This window comes from Prionailurus viverrinus, chromosome B3 (genome assembly GCF_022837055.1).
Source record: "Prionailurus viverrinus isolate Anna chromosome B3, UM_Priviv_1.0, whole genome shotgun sequence".
In the NCBI taxonomy this organism is placed as follows: domain Eukaryota; kingdom Metazoa; phylum Chordata; class Mammalia; order Carnivora; family Felidae; genus Prionailurus; species Prionailurus viverrinus.
Window position 1 is genome coordinate 55,408,208 of NC_062566.1, and position 23,107 is coordinate 55,431,314.

Sequence of the window (23,107 nt, forward strand, 5' to 3'; positions counted from 1 at the left end):
CAGAGATGAGAGAACAGACAATGACCAGTAAGAGCAGAAAGATCTAAGAAAGAGCAGCAAACCTTTATGGTCCTTTCCATGATACTCAATCGTCAAGTGCAACAGAGGGAGAAGGTTGTCATCATCCAGCAATACTTTATGTGCAGACTGCTGGAAGGCCACATTCACATCTGAAAGAGAGCACATGGGCTGATGAGAATGCTAGGCTATGTGACAGACCCAGATGCCACCGGCTTTCCACGTCTCCTCTAGCCTGCCTGACACAGCAGGATGCAGTGGAAACGGGTTGCTTTAGCGTCACTAAGCATGCATTCCTCCTCCTGCTGCTGCTAGCAGCACCCAATTTTCCTTGGAGAATCACCCCTCCCAGCATTATCCACGTAGTTCAGTGGGGCTGACAATACCTGATTCTAGGGTAAACAGGTGATGCAGGCATGATCAAATGGAATGTAATTCTCTACCTTGTTATACTATTTTGTTTAGGGATGTGAACATGACTCAAGCCAGGCCAATGCAGAGGTTCTATTCAGATTGAAAGAGGTTTTTTTGTTTTTGTTTTTGTTTTTGTTTTGAGATAAACGAGGCCTTAGCAGAATGTGAGCTTGGCTGGAGGCCATCTTGCTACCATATGGAGCAAGCCTGTCTGAGAAAAAAGGCAGAAGTGAAAGACAGAATGACACCAAGTCCTGAAGGCATCGTGTAAGCCACTGGATTGGACTTTGCCTAAAGCCATCATACTCTGACCTTCTCATTTATGAAAGTCAATAAATTTTCCTTCCCCTTTACATGATTTTGAATTGGGTTTTCTGATATCTGTGATGAAAAAAGTCTGATATGAGTAGAATGGACATCTCTTGTTTTACAGTTAGAAAAATGGTAACCCTGTCGGTTTCCTATTTTCTTTTTTGGATTCTGATCCTTACCCGACTCTCCTCATGTAGTTTGAATGGGAACGGTGAGCATTCCCATTAGTCCAGGGTGAACACTTCACTGAAGGAGGTGTATCTTAATGTCTGCCATCTTTGATGCAGGGGTATGTATATGATCTGGACTAGGCTAATCAAAACCCTTTCCTGGAATCTTACAATTTGCTCCAGAAAAACTGGATTTGGTTCCTCCAGTAGACACTGAGGTAGTTCCTGGGAACTGTTGCCATGTTTCCAAAGGGGACTGGAAGGCCATCAAACGGCATGAAAAAGGCACAGACAAGATATAGTAAAGAGAATTCTAGCAGTATTCAAGTCCCTAGTTTTAGTCCCTCAATTGTTCTGAGGCCCAGCTATACTCCTATCCCACTGGAGTTACAAATATAATAGCAAATACATTTCTCTTTTCTACCTGGGTTAGTTCAGTTTAAGTTTCCATCATTCACAACCTAAAGATTTCTAATACATGTGGCATTAAGTCCTGATATGCCCCATAAGGAAGGTAGGACTATAATCTGATAAAATACCTGATTTGTACCCACTCTTCCAGGAAGGGTCAAGAGGCTACTTCCAATGACCTCCATGTACAGCCCACCTGAAAGGCCTTCCGCCTTTGGAAACATGGCTCCGCAACTCGCCAGGCTGCTCTTATGTGGAACAAACTAAACAGTTTAGCAGCAATTTCAGTACAGTGGTCATTCTCAGGCCCACAGGGCAATCACCATGTTCAGTTACTGCAGTGGGTGGTGTTTTTAACATGTGTTGAGCTGTGTCAATGAAGGCCTGAAACAGTTCTCCGCGTCCCAGAAGGTAAAAGTCTTTGATGATCTGTGGAAAGAATTTCAATTTACAATCCAGTAATGCAGCATGGCCAGGAGCTCCTCACTAGCCTAATTACACAGAAAATTTCCAATCTCATCAGTTAAGCCCAACCTAAAAAGGATACAGGCTGTTGACATGTCAAAGGGGCATACTTAGCAATTCCTCAAGGCAGGACAATGGGTGTGTCTTCGGTATCATTTATTCAATGACAACACAATATTATGCCAGAAGAAAATAAACACCCAAACCTTTATACTCTAGACATTTGTAAAATTAGGTAGAGTTTGTGTTCTTGGATGAGAACATGTGAGGCCACTCAGGAAGTCTAGGTACAGGCCACCAGTGCTCGTCAGACAGCCTAAAGAATGAGTCACTGCCCACCAGCATCATTTCAAGAGTTAAAAGACAGCTAAACTATTACCTTCAGCTGACCCAGTAAATCTGACTCTTCTACCATCAGCTTCCAGAGATGCTGTGAAAAAAATATATAAAACAGGGATAAAATTCCATTCCAATGAAAGCTTCTAAAAAGAATGATTTTGTACAAGGGCACCTAGGTGTCTCAGTTGGTTAAGTGCCCAACTCTTGAATTTGGCTCAGGTCATGAACTCCAGGTTTGTGCGTTCAAGCCCTGACTTGGGATTCTCTCTCTCCCTCTCTGTCCTTCCCCGACTCGGTCACACACATTGTCTCTCAAAACAAATAAACATTGAAAAAAAAAAGGAATGAAACTAGTGATACATGCAACATGGATTAATCTCAAAATAATCACGAGAAAAGCAGCCTGACCCACCTCTTCCCCCAAAAGAGTACCTATTGTTTGACTCCACTTTTATAAATTCTAGAAAATGCAAACTAGTCTATAATGAGAGTAGTTCAGTGGCTGCTTGGGAGCAAGGAGGGTAAAAAGTGTTGAAAATAAAGGATGGAAGAAGATATGAGGTAACTAATGAAAGCTGGGTAATGATCTTAACTAATAAAATAGAATTTAAGTAAAAAAATATATATTTAAGGGGAGCCTGGGTGGCTTAGTCGGTTAAGCTCCTAATTCTTGATTTCAGCTCAGGTCTTGGCACCTCAGGGCCATGAGTTGGTCTCCCACACTAGGCGTGGCACCTACTTAAAAAAAAAAAAAATACATATATATATACTTTATATAAATATATATCATAAGTGATAAAGAGTACATAATCTATACATAAAAGGAAAAACAATAAATAAATATATATTCATCAGAAATAGGCACACACCTAACATATAGCCTGGAAATGAGGCATTAGAACATGCAGAGAACTCTAGACTCACAGACTATACACTTGCTGAGCACATGCAGACCTAAAACCTAAAAACAAAAAACGGGCCCTACGTCAATCCATAAAGGAAGCCTCATTCAACTCCGAAGGACCAATCTACAGACTATGTTTTCCAACTGTACTGCAATAAAAATCAAAGCTTAATAAATTCCTGGGGTTAAAAAGAAAATCAGAAATTACTGAAGAGTGCTCGCTTCAGCAGCACATACACTAAAATTGGAATGATAGAGAAGAATAGCATGGCCCCTGTGCAAGGATGGCACACAAATTCATGAAGCATTCCATATTCTTCTCAAAATAAATAAAACAATTATTTAGGGGAGCCTGTGTGGCTCAGTCGGTTAAGCGTCCGACTTCAGCTCAGGTCATGATCTTGCAGTTCGTGGGTTCAAACCCCACGTCGGGCTCTGTGCTGACAGCTCAGATCCTGGAGCCTGCTTCAAGTTCTATTTCTCCCTCTCTGCCCTTCCCTCGTTCATGCTTTGTCTGTCTCTCTTTCTCTCTCAAAAATAAATAAACATTAAAAAAATTAAAAAAAATTATTTAGAAAAGGATGTTAATGTATATACTCCATGCAAAAAAGTTGTGAGACACAGTCAAAGCAATATGGAAAGCTTTATATAGATTACCTAGGATATAAGGGTTACAAATAGAAAAGTCAAGTTTTCAACCCTGGAAATTGGTAGTGAGTAACAGAAAACAAAAACAAAAACAAGAAACCAAGAAAAAAAAAATAAAGGCAGATATCAATGAAACAGAGGGGAAAAGAAGGTAATAAAAACACAAGCTGGTTCTTCGAAAAGATTAGCAAGACTCAACAGTAAAAGATTAAAAGAAAATACAAAATAAAACACATAGTTAAACACAGATTTTCTAAAAAATTAAATCTAGATGAAATGGGTCTTCCTAGAAAAGTAGAAAATACCAAGATTAGTATGACAAATAATGATCTTGAACAGATTAACATAGATTTAAATACACTGAATTGGTAAAGATTTCCCCTTGAACAACTAGCTTAGATAATCTTTCAGGTAAGTTCAATCCAACTTTCGGTAATAACTCCTGTCTTCTATTAATTGTTCTAGAAAATAGAAAAGAGTGATAGACGCCTCGCTCATTTCATGAGGTTTCTAGTCTTTATTCCACAACCACATGAGAACAAAACAGGAATAGTCTAATTTCACTAGTAAACATAGATGCAAAAATTCCAAGTACTGTACTGGCTAACCAAATCCAACAGTGTATTAAAAAAATAAAATGTTCAAGTACAGTTTATCTCAGGAAGATTCAACATCTGAAAACCTAATCCACAATTTACCATATGAGTAGCCTAAAGGAGAAAAAGAACTCCAAGCAAGAAACCACCATAATTGACATAGAAAATGCAGTTGATAAAATTCATCATCTATTTATGATAAAAACTCATAGCAAACTAGGAAGAAGTTTTTGTTTTTTTTTTTTAACATGATAAACTTATGTGCCAAAGGCCCTCAGCAAACATTGGAGTAACAAAGAAATTGTAGGTACATGACGTTTAAGAGCCAACATATCAAAAATGCTCATCATCACCTCTTACTAGCATTGCCTCCACACAGTTTGTATCAACTACCACTCCAGCTGTTTAATGTAGTATTAGAAATCCAAGACTGTAAGAAAAAAAAACAAAAGCAAAAGCCTAAAATTGGAAGTAAATCTTACTTGCAAACGATACAATCATTACTCAGAAAAATCAACAAACTATGAGAACTAAAAAAAGACTTTAAGAGGTCAGGCAGAAGACCCATGCACAAAAATCAATACTGCCACTTCTCTACATAAAAACTGTAGCTAACTAAAAAATTAAAATAACAAACCATTACATGTGTAGGAATTAATTTTAAAAATCTTTTCACTGAAGTACTAAAACTACATACAGAAAAGCACACAAATCAGAAGTTTACAGCTCAGAGAATTTTCACAAACTGAACACATCTGTATAAGCAGCACCCTGAGAACCCTATTCCTACCCTTCCCATTGATCAAGGTCAGAAACGATCCTGACATCTAACAACAGATTAGTTCTGCACTTGAACATTTACATTAAACTTTGTATTAACTGTTTTTGAACTTTATATAAATAAATTCATATAGTGTGTATACTTTCTAAAAAAATCAAGAAGGAAAGAAGAAAAAAAAGGGACGAGTATGATATGTATTTGTGAGACATTCCCCCCTTTTTCCTTCTAAAAAGGAAACTATTTTCATTACTATAAATTGTTATTATTAAGGTAATACCTTACAAAAAAGCCTATTAGCTACAATTCTAAAAGACTTCAAAGAGTCTGAACTTCAGTTCTTTGTCTATCATTTTTTACAAACTGGAAATGTAATGTCTAGCAGTATCTGCATTTCAGACTTTCACAAGAAAAAACCATTTTTGAAATCTTGTATTATTAAGGTTTTACTTTCCTTCATGAATTAATTCCAGAGTTAGCACAAGAATAATAAGAGAACAGAAATAGATTTAATAAAATAAAGTGTCCCTTAGACTAGAGCTGCTCTAGTTACAGATTGAGGAGGGGCAATACCTTGAAATTATAAAGGGACAGAAGCATGTAGATCTTTAGTTGCCCACAAAGAATCAAATGAAGTGATATCTTAAGATCTAATATTCCATCTACATCATAGCTCTGTCTCACATGCCCTGAATTTCTGAGATAGTGACTGGGAAAGGAAATCATATTCATGATTGATTACTATGTTTCCAATGTGAGGATATCTGATGCTAAACTTCTTAGCAGTTCTAGATACCGTAGCGCACCGGGTACACTTCACAATCACCTGCAGTGGTTTGCTGGTTGGCTGTCTAGTTGGATGGTATCGATACTATTACCTACTTCTCCCTCTCGATGTAGATCTCTAAGTCAGCAGCTCTGGAGGTGAGGATTTGATACAGATCCATGTTTTAAGATTTTCCAAAGCAGTTCTATGCACAGCCAAACTTGAAAACCACTAATATAGCAAACAAAACAGTTGTCTGACTAAAGATCTCATTTCACATTATCACACACCTGGGAGCCAAATTTTATTTTAAGGCACAGAACAAATGCCCATTTGAAAAATCATTGGTCACAATTTAAGATGGTGGATGAAGCACAATTTACTTAAGAACCATGAAGTAGGGGATGCCTGGGTGGCTCAGTCAGTTAAGTGGCCGACTTTAGCTCAGGTCATGATCTTGCAATCCGTGAGTTCAAGCTCTGCATTGAGCTCTGTGCTGGCAGCTCAGAGCCTAGAGCCTGCTTCAGATTTTGTGTCTCCCTCTCTCTGTCCCTCCCCGACTCATGCTCTCTCTCGCTCTCAAAGATAAACATTAAAAAAAAAAAAAAAGAACACTGAATAGGAGTCACAAGGCCTGTTTCTGATGTCACCTTTGTTACTTACTGTGCAACACTGGACAAGTTAGCTTTCTGGTTCATTTGCTTATAAAAATGGAAAAATAATACTTGTTCTGCATTCCTCATAAGATCATTATATCCATAAATGAAAGAGTTAGCAGTAAAGCCATCTAAAATGTAAGTGAGATGCTAAATTTACCCAGAATCATTTGATTCTTTGCAGTTCCTGCCAACTATATTGACAGATTCCAAATGCTAACTGTCTGAAATTGAAAGTGAGCCCTCTCTTTATTCAATTTAAGTAGTTAACTAGCGAACTCCTGTTGGGTGTGAAAAGACTAAAGAAGCTCTGCCTCTGTCATTAAAAACTTCTTGGGGTGCCCAGGTGGCTCAGTTGGTTAAGTGTCCAACTTTGGCTCAGGTCATGATCTCACGGTTTGTGAGTTCAAGCCCCGCGTCGGGCTCTGTGCTGACAGCTCAGAGCCTGGAGCCTGCTTCGGATTCTGTGTCTCCCTCTCTCTCTGCCCCTCCCCCATTCATGCTCTGTGTCTCTCTCTAAAAAAATAAACAAACATTAAAAAAAAAAAAAACAAAACTTCTTGCCCTTCAACTCTCTCAAACAATTCCCTCCAAGCTGAGTTCTAATCAAATCAAGAAGCAACGAAAGTACTCAGTTTGTGGGGAACTAGTCTGTTTTCTCGCTAAGCAAATATACTGTGAAATACAAACCTCAGCCACAGTACTACGAATACGATCCACCACCTGCTCGAAGTCCACCAGGCTGAAGAGTGGCTGCTGCTTGAGCCGATGAAGTTCTGCAGCAAAGGTGTCCTCCTGGTTCTTCAAAATGGATCCTGCAAAACAGGAAGGCACCTTTAAAGGAAGGCAGAGAGCGGCGGGACAGGCAAGGATTTACAATCTGGTCAGACGCTTCTCAAGTAAGCCTATAATGGTTGTGCTGCAAACTCGGTACCTAAACTTTACCAGCCACTCACTCTGACCCAGCATTCTTTGGGGCCATGCAATATGAAAAAGGGCCTGTGAAGATGGTATATTAGCCAATGAGAGTCTTACCTTTCCTAGTCAAGTTTACATTTTGGTTTTCAAACATCTGGACAGACTCTCCAACAAACAGGATTTTTTCAGCAACCCTCACTGGAATGTAGGATGGCAAAATCTCCACTCGTAGGGAAAACTGTTTTAGAGATGGTGCCAGCATGTTCTCTTCCTCTATCAGGCGCTACTCCAGGAAATAATCCGTAGCAGACATGATGTATGAAGAAGAGGAAAGCAAGAAAACATCACTAATTCTCCCAACCCATGACTTATATTTTCTAGAAGGACTTTAAAATGAAGTCTGAATGCCTAAATCTGAATGCCTAAATTACCACTAGAGAGATGAATACATTTCCATTTTCAGATAGTGAGAGAACATGGTGGAAATCACTGTGGTTGTTTTTAACGTTAGGATTTTAGTCCTCACTCTGCCTTTACTACGTAAAACCCTGTGCGGTATGTCAGGAATTCTGCTTCCTTACCTGTAGGGACTTTATCGTCTTGTACATATGCTTGCTCTGCCCACCTCTTTTTTTTTTTTTTTTTTAATGTTTATTTTTGACAGAGAGAGGGGGGCCAGGGACAGAGAGAGAGAGAGAGAGAGAGGAAGACACAGAATCTGAAGCAGGCTCCAGCCTCTGAGCTGTCAGCACAGAGCCCAACATGGGAGTCGAACACATGAACCGTGAAATCATGACCTGAGCCAAAGTCGGATGCTTAACAGACTGAGCCACTCAGGCACCCCTCAGCTCTTTACTAGTATGTAACCCAAGTCATTTAGCCAAGTGGTTCTCCAACTGTAGCTCGTAGTCCAGCAGCATCAGCTGGAAACTTGTTATTTGGAAACTCTGTTAGAAATGCAAATTTTCAAGCCCTTCCCCAGATCTAGGACAGCCTGGCATATGAGGCCTAGACATCCATCAGTGTTTTAATAAGCTCTCCAGCTAACTCTGACACACACAGACTTGCTTTGGATTTGATCCTTATCCTCCAGCTTCCAGCAGGAACTCTGGGCTCCACAATCCTGACTTTGAACTCTGCTGTTTACCCTTTCTGGTTTGTGCTCCAGTGCTGGCAGTCCTCAGGGGACTGCCCAGACTCTCTTTTCCTCTTGTTCTCCTCACTCTTCTTAGACAATCACATCTTCTTCTGTCACTGAATTGATCATTATAACAGGTATTTCTAGTCTTTTTACATCATAGGACTCTGCATTATAAACGCTATGGAACATAGCATTATACAAACATACATTTCACAGAACCTCCTGAAGCCACCCAGGGGCCCCAGGTTAAAAACGTCTATATGCTGATGACTCTGTAATCTTTATCTTCAAGCTAGACTGTTCTCATGAGCTCCAGGCTCAGCCCACTGAACATTTCCTGCAATACCTCAAACTCAACATGTCCAATACTGGAACCATCTTCTTTCCCCCGGTATTTGCCATATACATTCCTTATCATCTCTGCCTGCCTAGCCACTGAAGGCAGAAACTTAGGTATCATTCTTGACTCTTCCTTCTGGACTCCTACCCAAACACTAAAGCCTACCCATTCCACCTGCTAAGTCTCTCTCAAGCCTCTCTATTCTTTTCCATATTTACTGTTACTACCCTCAGTTTAGGCCACTATTATCTTTCACTTGAGTGTCCCCAACATTCTCCTAACTGACCTCCCTGCTGCTAGTCTTAATTTTTTTTAATGTTTATTTATTTACACAGAAAGAGAGAGAGAGTGAGAGAGAAAGAGCATGAGCAGGGGAGGGGCAGAGAGAGAGGAAGGGAGAGAATCCCAAGCAGGCTCTGCACGATCAGCGCAGACCCTGATGCAGGGCTTGATTTCATAAACCATGAGATCATGACCTGAGCTGAGATCAAGAGTTGGATGCTCAAAGGACTGAGCCACCCAGGCGACCCTTGATTTTTTAAAAAACAATTTCCCCACACAGTGTCCAGAGTCATCTATCATAAAGTCTCATTGTGTTGACCTCTTGCTGAAAATTCTTCACTGACTCCAAGCTCTTTTGAGGTTCAAGTCTAAATACCTTCCCATTGATGACAAGGGCTTTCATGATCTTACCTCAACAGTTTCATCGATTACTACTTCCCCCTCCCCTCCATTGTCCCTTGTACTTTGTATTTCAGCCTTTACTTGACCATTTCAATTGTATTACTACTGGTTCCTCAAATAAGCCAGGTCTTTCATGGTCTCTGTACTTTGTACACATCCTTCCCTCTGCCTAGAACGTTTCTTAACCTCTCCTTCCAAACTCTTTGCAATTTAGACATACATTCCACTGAAAAGCCTTCTCTAGCTACTCTAAGTTCTGAGAATACCCATACTTGCTCTTTCCAGAGCACTTTGTACACTTTAATGTCACTGTTTATTTTTCTAGGTCTTCCACTAAACAATAAGCTCCTTGAGTATAGGGTCTGTTACCTTTTATTCATCTACTCAGTTAAACACCCAGTAACTCTCCTAGAACAGTGCCTGGCCTACAACAGGCATTCAATAAAATGCTGTAGCAGGATAAACGAATGAATAAATAGATCGATGGATGAATAAAGACAATATAGGACTTTTGGTACTCTAATGGAAACTCTAAGCTGCACTTAAACGCTGTAGGGTAACCACATGACTACCTGAAAAGACTCATTAACCTCATAAATGCATATACTGGGACAAGGGGAAACAAAGGAATCTCACAAATATATTTTCTATTTTGTAGTCTCCCATTAAGTTAGGTATTAAGAATGCAGTTAAGATAAAGCCAAGTTCAAGTGTTTGTGTCTAAAGAATTTCTGAAAGGTGCTTCGATTCTGATGAGCTGGGGAGAAGGGTAGAAATCACCAAAAGGTCATCTAGCTGACAACTTCTCTGACTTGGGCAGGAGTACGCCAGACTTCTTGCCATGTTCTCACCAAGTCCTGGAGTTCTCTCAACTGTTTTCCTGTCAGTCCCCCAATGCCCAGATCCTCCTCGTCCTCTTCTGGCTGGGCACTGACATTCCCAGAAGAAGGACCCTGTTTGATAAAGAACTCTTCATGCTGGTCCAGGAGGAGTCCATGGAGCATCCAGGCTGAGAGCTGCTTATACATGACCCCATGACACACGGCCAGGATCCTGAGTGGAGAGAAAAGCAGGAGCCTTAGAAGTCCACTTCGCAGACACTGAAGCCTACAGCTGCACGGAGACCATGCTCTAAACTGTGACAGGACAAACAGAGGTCTGATGACTCAGAAGGGAAATGACCAATTAGGCTAAAAATAATTGTGCTATTTTAATTTAAATGTTTGTGGATGAACTCAGAGATTAAATTTCCACACTTGTAGCCTACATGCTGAAGTCTGAATGTTCATAAGTGTTCTGCTGGGTTTTTAGAAGAGGCACATTTTCTTTCCTCCTTTTGTGTGGAGGAGTTCCAAAACTAAGGATTCTTGTTAAAATTAAATGTGCTTATAAGAGTCTGGCTAACACAGTATTAAATTTGTTTTATTTTTGTTGGAGTCACATATGGAGAGTAGATGCACTATGCTAGAGGCAGGTATATCTCCTAGGTATATCTCCTACAATCCTATAATCCTTCAAGACGCAGAAAGGTTGTTGGAGAATGGGACATTCTCATGGTCTTAAAGGATCACTCCCCAGATAACATCTTAGTTACAAAGAGGAAAATGTGCCTGTGTTTTTTTTTTTTTTAATGTTTACTTATTTTTGAGAGAAAGAGTGAGTGAAAGTGTGTGAATGGGGGAGGGACAGAGAAGTAAAGAGGGAGACTGAGAATCCAAAGCAGGCTCTGCACCATCAGCAGAGGGCCCGATGCAGGGCTTGAACTCATGAGCTGTGAGATCATGACCTGAGCTGAAGTTGGACGCTTAACTGAATGAGCCACCCAGGCACCCTGAAAATGTGCCTGTAAAATGGACTGGTTAGGACTCTTAAAATGTCAATGTCATCAAAAGATTAAAAAGGCAAGGAAGGGCACTGCTCCAAATTAAAGGGGACTAAAAAGAGGTGGCTGCAAAAAGCCACAGGAAAAGGCAGACTCCATCCGGGAGTGCAAAAAAGAACAAGGGTAAAAGACTTTTGGGTGACAACTGGAGAAATTCAGATTTATTTTTGGATAATATATTGTTGAATTAACATTAACTTTTTTTGGCTATAATATGGTATTGAGGTTATATAAACCAATTGAAGTTATATAAGCCTTTTTTCTAAAGAGATACAAGCTGAAGTATTTACAAGTTAAGCATTGTATCTGTGATTACTCTCAAATGATTTAGCACACATGGTGTGCATGTGTGTATGTTTATATATATTTACATATATATATTTCACAGTCCATACAGAGGGGAAAAAGAAAAAGAAATCAAATGTGGCCAAATGTTAACAACTGGTGAAACTGAAGGATATACAGTGTTTACTATACTGTTCTTTCAAATGTTTGTAGATCTGAAAAATTTCAAAATAACTTGGGGAGAAATGAGAAGAGCTTGAGTCTGCTATTTATAATAAACTAACTGAATGGAATCTATCATTAAAAAATCAAATCAGGTGGAGGGGGGTGCCTGGGTGGCTCAGTCAGTTAAGCTTCCTACTTTGGCTCAGGTCAGGATTTCACGGTTTGTGAGTTCGAGCCCCGCATCAGGCTCTGTGCTGACAGCTCAGAGCCTGAAGCCTGCCTTGGATTCTGTGTCTCCTTCTCTCTCTGCCACTCCCCCGCTCATGCTTGTCTCTGTCTCTCAAAAATAAATAAACATTAAAAAAAAATAGTTAAAAAATCAAAATTTACATTTAGTACATTCGAGTATTTGGTCTATAAAATTTGGTCCTGCAAATATATAACAAACATGCACTTAATCACGGGATCTATGTAAGATTTTATATTCCATGCATAAAACTATGTATATGTATAGAGAAACCGTAGAGAATATACAGTGAAAGTTATATTGGGTATCTCAAAGATTAGAAAATCTATTTCTTCTCTTTACAGGTCTGTATTTTCTACAATCAAAATACAATTCTTTTATTAGGAAAAAAAAAAGGCCCAATAATAGAGAATTAAGTCCCTGAAGCATGTTCTGGGAAGTTTCCTTTTGCAGATTTTGACAGTGTTTATATTTATAGTATTTTTAATTTTAATTTTACCTTTATAGACCATCAAGTGAATATACCTTTATTTAGCTTTCTTCTGCTGCTGGTAGTTTCCTAATGTCCTGATAAAACAGACAACATTCCAGTGAATGTTTCTGCATATGGTTATTTTCTTCTTTTGAATAGGTGTTAGGATAAAATTCCTAAGAATGGCATAATGGGATTATAAACATTTTTAAGGATCTTGATATAAAATGCCAGCTACTCAAAACACACACAGTTTAGGTATAGCTACATTATCTGACACATGTAATGGAAATTCTCCAAGGATAATGATATCCCCAAATTAAAGAGCACTGCTTCAAGGTCATCTAGGTGACTAGATCCTAGCTTTGATCCTCAACACTTCCTAACATTCTTTTTGCAGTTTCTGAGCCATCATACATGGGTCTTTTCTATCCTGGTCTTAACTTTTCCCAGAGGGAAACCTAAGATGACCTGAAAATGAAACAAGTGCAAAGTCAAGTCACTTGATCACCCACCCCTGCCCCCAATTAAGCCATGACTTACTTTTCTAGTGCACTTCGAACAGGGGGCAAACCTCCGCAGCTGTGTTTGTATACCGTTTCCAGGATTTGACAACCATGAATCTGTGCAAAATACAACCTTGTCAAACTGGATTCCATTTTAACAGCTCGCATAGGACAAACTCATATTCGGTATTCAATCCAGAGAGCACAATCCAGCAGATAATGAGGCTAAAGAGCTACAGAGAATTCTAATTTTGACTCTAATTCCAACGTGTGCAGGGGCGATTTTCCCAACACCACAAAGCAATTCTTTAACACCGGCTGGGTGTCCTACAATTCAACTAAATTCTGACACTACCAGAACATCATCAAATTCCACAGGTGAAGGGGTCAGTCCCACAAGACCTCCCCTCCACTTCTAACACCAATCTCAAGCCCAGGGCTGACTGGCTGATAAATCAGAGGTTCCCACAACCCTTTCCTTGGATTCCATTAGCTTGCTAGAGCGGCCCACAGAACTCAGAAAATGTTTACTCACTAGATTACCTGTTTATTAAAAAGCATACTAAAAATATGAATCAAGAGCCAGACGAAGAGATGCACAGTGTGAGGTTCCAAACAAAGGAGCTTCTGTCCCCGTAGAGCGTGGGCCCAGCATTGTAGCCAGAAGTGTTCTGGTTCAGCAACCTACAAGTTCTCTGAAACCAGCCTTTTCAGATTTTTATGGAGGCTTCACTTCATGGGCACAATTGATTAAATCACTGACTGCTAGCGACTGAACTCAACCTCCAGCCCCTTTCCTCTCCGCAGAAGTCAGGGGTATGAAGGTCCCAATCCTCCAATCAAATGCTTGTTTCCCCTGGCAACCAGCCAATCCTTAGGTGCTTTCCAAAAGTCACTTAATTACCATAGACTCAGGTGTGGCTAATTATGAATACCAAGACACCTTTATCATTCTTACCACTTAGGAAATGCCAAAGGTTTTAGAAGCTATGTGCCAGAAAGGGGATGAAGATGAAATATATATATTTTTTTATTTTTTTATTTTTTTATTGTTTTTTTTGAGAAAGAGCACTAGCAGGAGAGGGGCAGAGGGACAGTCTCACGACTGTGAGACCATGACCTGAGTGGAAATTAAGAGTCTGACACTTAACCACTGAGCCACCCAGGGGCCACCCTATATTTATTATAGATCACAGTATCACAACAGTTATTCTATAAAATATGGACCTCCACTCTACTTACTCTTCCCCACCCCATCCATATGCCCCCAGCAGCAGCAGCAGCAGCACCTGGGAGTTTGTAAGAAATGGAAATTCTTGGGACCAACTCCAGGCTTACTGAATCAGAATCCCTGTGGTAGGGCCCAGCCACGTGGTTTTAACCATCTATTCCAGGTGATTCTAATGTAAAATGAAGTTTGAAAAGTACTGCACTAGAGAAACCAGAATCATTCAGAGTTAAAATTCCAAGCTAAGAAGAAAGCTCTTTATTTCAGATTAAGGCCTAACTCACGCTCTAAGGTCTACAGTTTTCAAAAAACTCTGCTGCTTCTTTCTATGTCCTTCTCTCTCTTTTTTTTTTTTTAATTTTTTTTTTCAACGTTTATTTATTTTTGGGACAGAGAGAGACAGAGCATGAACGGGGAAGGGGCAGAGAGAGAGGGAAACACAGAATCGGAAACAGGCTCCAGGCTCCGAGCCATCAGCCCAGAGCCTGACGAGGGGCTCGAACTCACGGACCTTGAGATCGTGACCTGGCTGAAGTCGGACGCTTAACCGACTGCGCCACCCAGGCGCCCCTATCTCTCTTTTTAAAACTCCTTTATTGAGGTATAATTTATATACCATAAAATACACCCAGAATTAAGTGTACCGTTCAACAACTTTTAGTAAATTTTACAGTGTGTACAACCATCGCCGTAATCTAGTTTTATAACATTTCCATCACTCTAAAAGAATCCCTTTGTGTCTGTTTGCTATCATCCCAGTTCTCACCCCAGCCCATGTTCTTGACCACCTCATGTTTGAACTCTGTAGAGGCAGAACACACTGGCTTCTCTACCACCACCCTGGCAAGAAGGAAGGTTTGCCCATCTCCAACCCCCCTACTCAGTTTATACTCTCCTTCCTGTGGTCAGTGGAATCTGAAAGTCAACTGAGATGTGCAGCTAAGCATGCAACCCTTACACTACCTCCATGTACCTAGAAGGTCCTCTCCAACCCAGGGGGCGGGGTGGGGGGACAGTTTAGTGGAGTGGTTAAGAGCATAGTCTTTCGAGTCAGAGCCGGGTTTAGATCCCAGCTCTACTATTTCCTACCATCCATGTGACCCTAAGCACATTCCCTAACCTACCTGACCCCTTAGAAAACTGAATGTGATGAAGTACGTGAAACACTTAGCATAGTGCCTGGTGTACAGTAAGTGCACAATAAAAGCTGAATATTAATTGATGAGGGTAATCAGCTTTGAAGGGCCAAACAGCACCTCCCTCACTGGCTTTGCTGGCTCCTCATGAACACAGCACAGTGAAAACTCCTACACTTATCAAGCAAAAAAATGAAGAGGAAACCTGGTAAATTAAGTAGTTAGCTAGTTACATTTATCAAGGTGAAGACTCCTAATAAGCTAAGGCACAATTACAACATTTTAAAAACAAAACAGGGTTAAACATATTTAATCCATTTGTCTTTTCTCATCCAATTATGGACTTGCAGATTCTTCTTCTAATGTGAAATCTCAAAGCATTTATCCCTCAATTATTAACTCCACTCAGAAAAGACATTCTTCTGGTATTGGGGACCCTGACTTTTCAGTGCATGTAATAAAAACTTGTGGTAATAGGTGTATTTAATAAAAGAAACATCTGGGTTTTACCCAATGATCTAATTCTTAGAAAAGAATTATCACCCTAACCTAAATGTATTATTCTTTCTGAAGATTAACTTTCTGCTTCTTAAGATCCATATCCAACAATCCCAAATCCTTAACGCAAAATGCTCTCACTTTCAAATATCACCCCTAGCATTTTTCTCTTACCAGACAGAATCCTCTTACCAGGGTACATCTATTAACATCACCCCCACCCTCTGGATCAGGAGGTGCTTAAGGGCAGAGCGACAGCTTATTTTTTGCATTTAGCAAGATACCCAAGCAGACATTATTAAAAAAAAAACAATAAATAAATAAAAACTACTAAAGATTATGGTCCTCAAAAAAGAATGTAAGGTGAAATTAATTATGACTATATCCCTGGCACTTCCCACAGCAAAGATAAAAAAGGAAAGTTCTTACCTTTTGACTTTTAATTTGTTCTACCACAACCATGACAGAGGGGAAAAGGAGCTGGAACTGCAAAGTGGAGAATAATTAGGAGAATAATTAATGAGAACTGGCTCAGGAAATGCTTTTGTTTCTAAATAGTCCCACATCACATAAAGATGGCAAGAGCACAGAACAGCCAAGATTCAGTATCTGAGGGCAAGCTGATATGGGGGTTGGCTACAAAGGGAGAATGGCAGATAGAAGCAGTTTCTATTTCTGAGGCTAACATAATTGTTAGTATTGAAGTCAACATAGAGTGTTAATATCAGATATTAGATTTTAACTAAATTTGGAGCTTTCCAAACAGCTCTGATCTAGGAAAGCATACAAGATATAAAATGCATAGCTCTGAATCCAGAAGGAATGTCTTAATGTCTTAAGTTAGATTTTTTTTTTTTAAGTTTTTATTTATCTATTTTTGAGAGAGAGACAGAGAGCAGGGGAGGGGCAGAGAGAGAGAGAGAGAGAGAGAGAGAGAGGGAGAAAGAATCCCAAACAGGCTCTGCATTGTCAGCACAGAGCCCGATACAGGGCTCAAACTCACAAACCGTGAGATCATGACCTGAGCCAAAACCAAGAGCCGGATGTTTAACTGACTGAGCTACCCAGGAGCCCCAAGTTAGATTATTTTTTTAATTCCTCATTTTTTGTTTAAGATTTTTTTATGGTTAAGTAATCCCTCTGCCCAATATGGGGCTCACACTCACAACCCCAAGATCAACAGTCACATGTTCCACTGAATGAGCCAGCCATGAACCCTGTAAGTTAGAGTATTCTAACAATATCAACAGATTTCAAGGCATTTTGTTATTTGTTTTTTTTGTTTTTTTGTTTTTTTAACATTTATTTATTTTTGAGACAGAGAGAGACAGAGCATGAACAGGGGAGGGGCAGAGAGAGAGGGAGACACAGATCTGAAACAGGCTCCAGGCTTTGAGCTGTCAGCACAGAGCCTGACGTGGGGCTCGAGCTCACAGACAGTGAGATCATGACCTGAGCTGGAGTCGGACGCTTAACCGACCAAGCCACCCAGGCGCCCTGGCATTTTGTTATTTGGAAAGCATACCTGATCCAAGGAGTAATTGACATGTGATATGGACAAATGGGGGTCAGCCAGGAACTGCAACAAAAAACACTGTGATTAAGGCTCCAATTGAGACATCTCGAATCTATTTGATCTCTGAAAACTAGATGGGAATCTGAGAATAGGCTCAGTGTTAATTTTAGGCTATGGAGAATTGATAGTTTATGGATTATTAATTCTGATTTTTCAGATGAGGAAAAAACAGGGGCTCTGATACCTTTGCCATGATCTGCACACCACTTTGATCACGGCTTGGGCAATCACAGAGTACACTCTACCCCCTAGCCACGAAGAAAACAGCTCTCTCTTAGCTATCTGACCACATCCAAGGGTATTTCAAATTCAGGAATGTGCCCTAATCTGCTGTCCCAGAGACATTGTTCCCATATCTCCTCTCTCACCTCTTGTTCCAAATCAAGCAGTGCTTGGCGATAAGGCTGCAAAACTGAATCCAGTCCTGTGCAGAAGGCCCTTAGGTAGATTCCATGTAACCCACCTTGGCCCTGCTGAGATGGATGGTGATCCTGAAATCAAACAAAGAGAATTAAACCTCACAGCTCAGACTCTAAAACCTGAGGAAGACATTATCCCTTAATAGTATTATTGTTTTTGCTTAAATAATTCCACATCAAAGCAGTGCTTCGGTGAGAGGAAAGCCTGACTAGAGAGGCCGATTTTGAGTTCTGACCTTTTAAGATGTGATAACATTTTAATTTCCCAAGCATCCTACATGTTACAAACAACCAGGTAGAACCTCATATTGGGGCACCTGGGTAGCTCAGTTGGTTAAATGTCCAACTTCGGCTCAGGTCATGATATCACAGTTTGTGGGTTTGAGCCCTGCATCAGGCTCTGTGCTGACAGCTCAGAGCCTGGAACCTGCTTTGGATTCCGTGACTCCCTCTTTCTCTGCCCCTCTCCAACTCATGTTATGTCTCTGTCTCTCAAAAAATAAATGTTAAAAAAAAAAAAAAGAACCTCATATTGTCAGTGAAGGTTTTCTACAACTAACCTTATCACTTCCAGCTGAAATCCCTTTGGTGGCTTCCCATTGCCCCAGAATAACATCTCCACTCCCCTACGTGGCATACAATGATTTCTACATTCAGGCCCTTAACTCTGTCTCTAAAATTATCTTTTACTGCTTCCAACTTCACATTCTCATTTCCAAACTACCCACAGCTCACCAAATGTGCCTTGCTTCTATTTCTCACCCCCACGAATGTGGATGTGTTCCACTTATAACCTTGTACTCATCTTTGTGACAAATGCCTACTCTTCCTACAGGACCCAACTCAAGCATCTCTTCTCCCAAAGCCCTTCCTAACTCTCCCTAGGAAACGAATCGCTCCCTCTTTGTTGATTTCATAACATCTCTATGTAGTGCTTGAATTGTTCTTTTGTTTATATGCCCTCCTCTCATGACCAAGAACTTCATGAAGGCAGGACCCACACTTTATTCATCTTTGTATTTCAGCTCCTAGCACAGTTCTTTGAACACAAAGTAAATATTTAGTGAATAAATAAAATCACCTCAATCCTCCTTCTAAAATCCCTTCTCCTGCCTGGCCTGGTAATTCATCAGGAGCATGAATCTGATAGTCAACATGGGGAGTGATAAGACTCTCACTAAGAGCCAATTTACAAATATGGCTTGTCTTTCAGGAAACCTGCAATTTTTTCTAAGAGCCTCTTGTAGTTTTACCAGGGCAACTGCAGAGGGAGTGGACTAGAGACCACGATGATTGGACTCTCTGGCTGCATACTGATTTGAGTGATCAGGCTCTGGTGACAGTAGACACAATAGCAGAATTCCACAACAAATGGGGTAGGAAGCTTGGACTCAGGGGTTAAAAGGCACAGTGTAGTCAGGGGATGCCACAAAGGATACTAGCAGTTCCTGAAGATAGAGGTTCACAGCTATAATAAGACCAGCATGGGCATGGGATGAAATGGAACAGATTGGCTTACAAGTAGCCAATTTTATTTTGATCTTATGGCATTCCAGAGAACTGAATGTCTTCATTTATCACTAAATGAAAGAGAAATTAAGTACGCTTTTTACTGTTCCAAAAAAGAGGCACTACAGCTATCTTTAGAATTCAGGAAAGTAAGAATTCACATATTATATAAAATCCATATAGTCACACGAATACAGGGCAGATTTTTTTTTCTATTAAATGTTATATACAAATGGGGTGCCTGGGTGGCGCAGTCGGTTAAGCGTCCGGCTTCAGCCAGGTCACGATCTCGCGGTCCGTGAGTTCGAGCCCCGCGTCAGGCTCTGGGCTGATGGCTCGGAGCCTGGAGCCTGTTTCCGATTCTGTGTCTCCCTCTCTCTCTGCCCCTCCCCCGTTCATGCTCTGTCTCTCTCTGTCCCAAAAATAAATAAACGTTGAAAGAAAAAAAAAAAAATTAAAAAAAAAAATTACGTTATATACAAAAAATTAAAATGAGGCCTTTTCATAATATGTGTGTGCGTGTGTGTGTATAGGTTCCAACTCTGATAATTCATGTGCCCTCTTTAATATTGATTTTATAGCATTGATTAGATTTTCACCTCACATTTAGCTTATGTTTGCAAAAACCAATTTGAGAGAATCAGAATCCCTGTCCCAGAGATGAAAATACAAGGCATTATTCTCCAACTCCTGTGCCCTACAGATGGCCACCAAAGGCCTGACAACCAACTTATATAACAGAGGGTACTGACTTTATTTCAGAAACCTTTCCTTTTCCTTTCTAGAAGTCCCTGCCTTCCTCCTCAACCAGAATCATGGTTTTAAGTGGGAAATAGTCGTCACTGAATGAGTCACACAATTCAGCAATCTTTTTACTTACCACGGACAGAATTACAGACAGTTAAAAACAAAAGGGAACTTTAAAATCTCTCTTTAAAAAAATATGAGTGCTAACACTTTGCATGAATTACCTTATTTATTTTTTCTGACACTGTGAGATAGGCACTATCATCCCTATTTGATAGGTAAGTAAGTGAGCTCTAGTTTCTGAGCATTAGGTTACCGCCAGGCAGACTATGGCCAGTCAGTGATAGAGCAGGACACAAATCCTTGACCTCTACACCATTAATTACAATTAACCCACCAATTAATGGGTAATATATATTAAGTGCTTGCTATGTGCCAAGCACCTTCTCTGATTTAACTCTTTTATTTACAAATGACAAAAATGAAACACAAAGATTTTAGTTGATCGCCTCCGTGCGACTAAGGTAGTTAGAAGCAAAAGAGGAAACAGATCTGAAATGATGCTTTATGATCTCACCTCTGGAACTGGAACTCTGCTCCAGCTCAAACTGATTTAATTCAGGTCTCCTAAAACACAGGCAAAGCATATTTCCTCTTATACTAATCTGCCTAAATTGGTCCCTGTGTATATTTTCTCCCTTGTTTGAGCTAGTTACCTAGCCTTCACTTGAATAATTCCAATGATGAGACATTCATAACGTCTTGAGACTTATTTCACATCAAAGTTTGGATTCACTGAAAACTTGACATAGCTCCTGACCTCTGGAGGTGTCCATTCCCTGACAACAGCAGCCTACCTGCTGCTGCACATGGCCCGTGTACTGTTCAATGAACTCGGTGAAGCGAATATAGTCTGTGCCCAGCCGGCAGAGTCGATTCAGGACGCTGGTTTCACTGGGATGGAGAAATGGGAAGTCCTGTGACACCTGCAGGAAGAAGAACAGTCTAAAAACATTGATGCCTGCATATCTTTGAGGTGCTTCAAATACTTAATACTATTTTTTATTTCCCTTCTCAAGATGCCCATTTAAGCTTGGTAAATTCCAAACTGCTACAAAGGTGTTGTTCCCCATCCTGACCTAATTAGTTGATGACTGAAATAGGTAGTAACACACGGTAAAGAATTCAAACACTATCAAATGTTGTACATTACAAATAAGTCAGTCGGGGCACTTGGGTGGCTCAGTTGGTTAAAGTGTCCAATTCTTGATTTGGGCTCAGGTCAACCTCCCCACCAGCAGCTACTATTACCTGTTTCTCATGCAATCTTCTAGGCATGGCCTATCAGGATTTGGAGTTTTGGACGTGATTTCAATGGTCTCCAGTGATACTGCTCAAATTGGGATCTGCAGACTTCAGGGGTTTCTCATATTCTTAAGATCTGAAAATTCTCTATAAATTTTTTTTAATTCTTTTTAATGTTTACTTATTTTTGAGAGGGAGAGGCAGAGGATGAGCAGGGAAGGGGCAGAGAAAGAGAGGGAGACAGAATCCGAAGCAGGCTCCAGGATGAGAGCTATCAGCACAGAGCCTGATGCAGGGCTTGAACTCATGAAGTGTGAGATCATGACCTGAGCTGAAGTCAGACACATAACCGACTGAGCCACCCAGGTATCCCTCTCTATAAAATTTTAAATTTTATTTTCATTTCAATTAAAATGTAAAATTAATGTAACATGCTATAATCTATAAAAGCACCTCATAACTGGACATATAAAGGTAGTGTTCATATTTTCACTTATATTTGGTATTTCATTTCACTGGGTATTTTTAATTTAAGGCCATAATATAACCTACTATGCTATATAAAGTTTCACAGCATATCAAAAATAGAAAAAAAAGTTGTAGGAGAATGAATTTATTCAACCCATTTTTTTTAAGCTTACTTCTTTATTTTGAGAGGAGAGAGAGAATGTGAGTGAGGCAGGAGCAGAGAGAGGAGACAGAGAATCCCAAGCAGGCTCTGCACTGTCAGCATAGAGCCTGACGCAAGGCTCAATGTCAAGAACAGTGAGATCATGATCTGAGACGAAATCAAGAGTTGGATGCTTAACTGAGACACCCAGGCACCCCTCAACCCCAATTTTTCACAAACTGTGAAATATCCATACCATAAAACTTACCATTTTAGCCATCTTTAGATGTAGTTTTGTGGCATTAAGTGCATTTATTTACACCTTGTGCATCTATCACCACCATCCACCCCCAGTTTACTTTCCCAAACTGAAACTCTGTAGCCATTACTCCTCCCCCTTCCCCAACCCCTTGCAACCACCCTTCTATTTCTTGTTTCTATACTTCTGACCAATCTAAGTACTTTAAAAGATTGGAAATAGAATATCTGTCTTTTTATTACTGGCTTTTTCACTTAGCATAGTGTCTCCAAGTTTCATCCATGTTGTAGCATGTAAGAGAATTTTCTTCCTTTTTAAGACTGAAAAATATTGCACTGTATGTTTGTGCCACATTTTGTTTATCCAAATCATCTGTCAAGGGACATGTGAGTTGCTTTTACCCTTGTATTTTTACCTTGGCTATTGTGAATACTAATACTATAAACATGGGTATACAAATATTTGTTTAAGTCCCTTCTTTAACTTCTTCTGAGTGTATACCTAGAAGTGAAATTGTTGTTGGATCATCTGGTAACTCTGTGTTTAATTTTTTTGAGGAGTTACCACATCGTCTTCCACAGGCCTGAACCATTTTACATTCCCACCAGTAATATACAAGGGTTCTAATTTCTCCACAACCTCACCAACACTTGCTATTTTCTGTTTTTTTGATAAAAGTCATTCTAATGGGTAAGAAGTAGTA

At 40.0% G+C, this 23,107-nt stretch overlaps 1 protein-coding gene and 1 non-coding gene across 6 annotated transcripts in view; one reads left to right on the top strand and one right to left on the bottom strand.

Moving 5' to 3' along the window:
- The window catches only part of TUBGCP4 (tubulin gamma complex associated protein 4), a 41,278-nt gene that overhangs the window by 8,201 nt on the left and 9,970 nt on the right, over positions 1-23,107 (bottom strand). For all 5 annotated transcript variants that reach the window (XR_007152745.1, XR_007152746.1, XR_007152747.1 and 2 more), the window contains exons 2-12: positions 21,088-21,216; positions 17,924-18,046; positions 17,505-17,558; positions 16,409-16,465; positions 13,155-13,234; positions 10,412-10,613; positions 7,513-7,678; positions 7,168-7,292; positions 2,170-2,220; positions 1,649-1,754; positions 63-170 (exon numbers count right to left, since the gene is read on the bottom strand). Coding sequence is in view for 2 of the 5 variants with exons in the window: in XM_047861216.1 (XP_047717172.1) it covers positions 63-170; positions 1,649-1,754; positions 2,170-2,220; positions 7,168-7,292; positions 7,513-7,678; positions 10,412-10,613; positions 13,155-13,234; positions 16,409-16,465; positions 17,505-17,558; positions 17,924-18,046; positions 21,088-21,216 (1,201 nt within the window). In the remaining 3 variants the exon portion in view is untranslated. The remainder of the gene's footprint in view (positions 1-62; positions 171-1,648; positions 1,755-2,169; positions 2,221-7,167; positions 7,293-7,512; positions 7,679-10,411; positions 10,614-13,154; positions 13,235-16,408; positions 16,466-17,504; positions 17,559-17,923; positions 18,047-21,087; positions 21,217-23,107) is intronic.
- On the top strand, positions 3,248-3,352 carry LOC125169149 (U6 spliceosomal RNA). Its single transcript, XR_007153482.1, has one exon. It is a non-coding gene; the product is annotated as a U6 spliceosomal RNA (small nuclear RNA).